General features: G+C 39.6%; 2 protein-coding genes across 2 annotated transcripts in view; both read right to left on the bottom strand.

Moving 5' to 3' along the window:
• LOC123978362 overlaps nucleotides 1-4,911 on the bottom strand; it is a 20,660-nt gene that overhangs the window by 1,477 nt on the left and 14,272 nt on the right. The gene's annotated exons all lie outside the window — the stretch shown is intronic.
• LOC123978366 lies at nucleotides 27-1,279 on the bottom strand. The gene is made up of 3 exons (XM_046061610.1): nucleotides 1,114-1,279; nucleotides 546-872; nucleotides 27-403 (listed from the first exon to the last, which is right to left on the bottom strand). Exons 1-3 carry the CDS (start codon nucleotides 1,169-1,171, stop codon nucleotides 114-116), a joined length of 675 nt encoding a protein of 224 aa, XP_045917566.1. The 5' UTR covers nucleotides 1,172-1,279; the 3' UTR covers nucleotides 27-113.

Genomic DNA, 4,911 nt, shown 5'->3' with positions numbered 1-4,911 from the left:
CTCATGTTTACCATCTGCTGTCACTAAATGAGAAAGAATGATGTCATCTTAAAAAGTCATCAAATAAACAAATGTTTTGGTGGTTTTAGTCATCTTGAACAGCTCAGCATATTCTAACCTGTTTTCTCACCCGAAGACTGAGGGCTGAAGGTGAACAGCTGCACTTTTCCAGAGTTACGATCTGTCACTTCACACGTCAAGTTAGACTTTGATTTGTTAATAAAATGAGAATCTGGGAAAGACACAGTGGTGTAGCAGTCAGCCTGCCATGTCTTCATGTCTTTGTTATCTTTGTCCACATCTTTACCCTCATACAGCCACTTCACTGTGTGTCTACAGAACTGTTTATGCGTCAACACAGAGCAGTTTATCATCACCTTATCACCGTCCTGATGTTCAGTCACTGGTGAAGATGGAGATATTGTGAGAGAAAGACAACAAGAGTAAAGTTAACTTCATCACTGTGATCATAATTATTGTAATGTTTCAGTATATTGTTCTAACAAGACAGTTTGAGCTGAAAACATTATGATGGAAATACTCACTGTTAATAACAGACAGATAAACATGAGAGTCTGGAGTTTGTTGTTGTCCTGATTTGAACTGTCTGCAGTCATAACGATCAACATCTTTGACTGTGACCTTCTTTATAACCAGAGAACAGTTCTCTGTAACACTCAGTCTGTCTGATTTAGCTTTGCTGTTTTTTATCTGCCCAAGGTCAACCAGAAATACTTCTATGTTTCCTGAGTCACTGAAGAGCCATGTAGTTTTTTCACATTGTTGCTGACTGTCTATCACATTTTCACAAGGCAAAGTGACGTCATCTCCAAGTCTGACAATGAGGAAGAGGAGAAGTTTTCCAGCTGCTGCTGTTGAGAAAATGATGAAAAATAAAGTGAAATGAGAAAATGTCTGTTATGTTCATAGTTAGTGACGATTATTTCTTTATCCTTAGTTTCCAAGAGTTCACTAAACTCACCACATTAGAAACAACAGATTTGGTTTTCTTAGTTAAATCAAATGTAGCTAATAAAGAATCTTTAATAATATTGATCAAGTTATTTTTTACAATGTGCCTTCCATTTATATATGTGATATATGTATTCTTACCTGTAAACTGAAGCACCGCTGTAAGAAATAAAGAAATCCATTTGAACTCAACCATCATGATTCTCTGAGTCTCTCCTTCTTCTGTCTCTTGTTCTCGTGCTCAGAACTGTCTGAGTTTCTAAACTAGTGCTTTAGTAGAGAGACGCTGCAGCTACTTCCTGTGGTTAGGATGATGTTACTTCCACATAGTGACTTTTATTCTTTTGTAGCTTTCAGTCGCTCTGAATTTCTTGTTGATGTCCAAACAGCCAAAAACTCATTGTGGAAATATAGTTTTTTCTCATCCACAGTGACTGACAGAGACCCCAAATTCTTGATCAGAAATATGAGATGCAGCCATCAGAGTTCACACTTTGTTCAGTCTCACAGTGTATGAGTGACAATGAGGTGTTTCACCAACTGAAAAGAAGAAGAGGAAGTTGAAGATTGTTAGTTAAGATAAATGTTTTCAACAATGCAACTTGTTTTCTTCAGTTAGTTTTTATTAGAACAGACAGAATCCATGTTCATGTTTGACAGCACACCAGAATCTGACTCCTGATGTCCATGGTGTAATATGGTGATACTGTAGCAGCTGGTGAAGAACACAGATAATATTTTATTGCTGGTTCCTTGTTGTATCTTTGCAGTTATTTTTGTTTTTCAGAGATCTGATTAGGAAGTGTTTTGGTGAGGATGTGGTTAACAACAGCAGCAGAGCTCTGCAGGCTTTACCCTCTAATGATGACCAGTTCAACATCAGAAACACAGGAGGCTCACAGGAACTGACAGTACTTAATTAGGACTTAAGACAAAGAGACGCTTATTTAGTAACTTATGCTGAATGGCGGGGGAGGAGGTCATAGGAAAGTATGGAGGGGCCAGGTTGCTTAAGGCTTTCTAGGCGATGAATAGAAGTTTAAAGTGGAAGCCAGTAGAGGTTGTGAAGGATGTGATCTCTACGACAAGTGGAAGTGAGCAGGCGGGCAGCGGAGTTCCGGATGTATTGAAGTTTATTGAGGATTTTGTTAGGTGAGCCATCTAGGATGCTGTTGCAGTAGTTGAGTCTGGAAGTGATGAGGGCATGGAAGACTATTACTGCAGTAGTAAATGCCAGAGGTGTGCAGTGTTTTTGAGGTGGAAGAAGGCAGTTCATGTGACCTGGTTGATGTGGTTGCAGACCTGGCTGGTAGGGGTGACAATGGAGCCATCAATGTTGAGTGAAAATGACTGGGTGGAGTGGGTGAGAGTGTTAGGGCCAATGATGAGGATTTACGATTTATTGCAGTTGAGTTTCAGGAAGTTCTGTAACATCAAAGACTTGATGTCTGCGAGACAGGTAGTAAGGGTGGTGTTGTTAGGCTTGGGTGATGAATTTGGAGGAGAGGTAAAGCTGAGTGTCATCGGCGTAGCAGTGGAAATGGAGGCCATTTTGCCAGAGGATCTGTCCAATTGGAAGGGTGTATATGATGGAGACCAAGCACTGAGTCTGAGATACCCCACAGGAGAAGGGTGTATATGGTGGAGGATTTGCAGCTGTTTCTGTAGATGTATTGTGTATTGTCAGAAAGGTAGGAGTTGAGCCAGGAGAGGGCAGTGCAGGTTAAGCCGAGGGAGTACTGAAGCTGTGTGAGAAGGATGGAGTGGTTGATGGTGTCAAAGGTGGCGCTGAGGTCATGGAGGAGAAGTATGGTGAGGAACCTTCAGTCAGCATATACCTTCAGTAAGAGGCATACATCTGTGGAACGCTTTACCATCTGAAATTAAAACATTGACAGAACTCAAGGTTTTTAATATACATTTAAAGCAAAGGTTGAAACTGAAACAACTCTGTGAACACTGACTGTACAGGATACAATGCAATGCATACAAACATGATGTTGCATATGTTAGCATGCACAGATATATGCACACGTTTGTGTTCTTGTATTGTTTGTTGTGTCTAGACTCTGTTTATAGTGATTTCTACATCTACTTCAGTCCATATCTTATTACATGTATCGGATGTATTTATTGTATGTATTTTAATGGTTGTAAATTTTAAACTGAATACTCTGTAATCTCTGTTTTAATTTTATAAGCCTAACCAGGGGCAGGGGTTGCAAATTAGTAATGGCTAGAAACCTGTATGCATGGCATCTACTTTGTATTCTTTATAAAGCAATATTCTATGCATTTGTCCCTGTCAAATAAACATTTAATAAAATATATAAGTACATCAATTGTGATTTTAAGTAGGGCTGTTTCTGTGCTGTGTTTGGAGTGGAAGCCTGATTGGAAAGTTTTATAAATGTTATAGGAGTTGAGGGGGGATCTGAACTGAGCACCAACAACTCGCTTAAGGATTTAGGGCAAAAAGGAAAGTTGGAGATTGCATTTACTGGCAGTGAAAGAGATAGAGATGGTGTCCCATGTTTTTGACAACTTTGTTGATGTTGTAAAAAGGCGTTTTGGGGTTGTTGCAGCCACAAGTTTAGTTTTTGTAGGAGCAATCTTCTCAGTGCAGCATTTTAGGTGTGTATCAGGTCAGTGAGAGAAACTTTCAGAGCAAAGGTAGAGTCAGGGATGTTGTCAGCCAGGATGGAGCAGAGAGGAAGGGTTGATTAACTTGAGGTTGCAGATTATTACGGTGCAACAATGGGAGTGGGGATGTCTAGGTCCAGGGTGAAGTGGTTGGAGATGGTGAGGTCCGGTATTTGTGCCAGGTTTCTGTAAAGCAGAGGAAGTCCAGTTTATTGTCCATAATGAATTCTCTGAGAATGGGGTCCTTTGAGTTTAAGGATCGGGTTTTCTACAGTGCGACTTTGAAATGTGATTGTGTCATAGACTGTATATGAAAATGGACGTAGCATCCGTGACGTCACCCATTGGTTTCTGAAGAGCTGTTTTGAAGCTCAAAATTGGCGGAGCTGGCCGGTGCCATCTTCTTAAAGAAAAGAAGATTTTATATCTGTTTCCTCTAATTAGTCATTTGTCACTTCCTCATAGTGACTGTCCTTTCTTTTTCCTCTCATATGTCAGTTGTTGCTTTAAATGTAAGCAGACCTCCTTCTCTTCTGGCTGACATGAGCTGGTATGAAGTTCACACTGACCTGAAGTATCTGGAATTAACACCAGTGAAAATTTAACCCTTATGTGTTTCCACAGTTTCCTCTCATTCAGCTGTTTAATTCAACTCTCAAAAGTGACTCAGTCAAGATGAGCGTTGTCCCACTTCCTCTTAGTTTGCTTTAATTACTTTCATAACAGAACATAAAAAATAACCTAAACAGAGATATAGATGTTAAAATGACTGCATATCAAACAATAACAGCTGATACAGAAATAACAGTAAAAACTAATACATGTTTAACTACAACACAGCACTAGCACATTAAAGTGCCTGACAGCAAGTTCATCAAGATAAATGTCCCATATATTATGTTCAGTTACATTTCAAGCAGCCAGATAATGTTGTTATTGTGCTACTAGTTAACCTACTGCACCCCCTTCTGGACTAAAAGGCTTTTTACAGCAATACATCCTGAAAATGATCATAAAATAAGTCGAATAAAAACATTTATCAGTTATCAGTGAACTGTAATGATATGAGCTGTAACTACACTGTGGTCTCTTATTTGTTTGGTATGTTGACGGTGGCGTAGAGGTTGCTGGGATCAGCTGAGGCTCCAGCAGAAGAAGAGGAAGCTTTCACGCTGCTGTAGGTCACTGCATCATCTTCATCATCACCATCTTTACCCAGAACCTGGAAAAGAGACAAACAGCACAACACAGAAATTACACAACATTAAATGAGAGAAGTGTTTTCATTCACTGCCA

Source organism: Micropterus dolomieu, linkage group LG10 (assembly GCF_021292245.1).
Source record: "Micropterus dolomieu isolate WLL.071019.BEF.003 ecotype Adirondacks linkage group LG10, ASM2129224v1, whole genome shotgun sequence".
In the NCBI taxonomy this organism is placed as follows: domain Eukaryota; kingdom Metazoa; phylum Chordata; class Actinopteri; order Centrarchiformes; family Centrarchidae; genus Micropterus; species Micropterus dolomieu.
The sequence above is the reverse complement of the archived record's forward strand: the minus strand, read 5'-3'. Positions and strand labels throughout refer to the sequence as shown.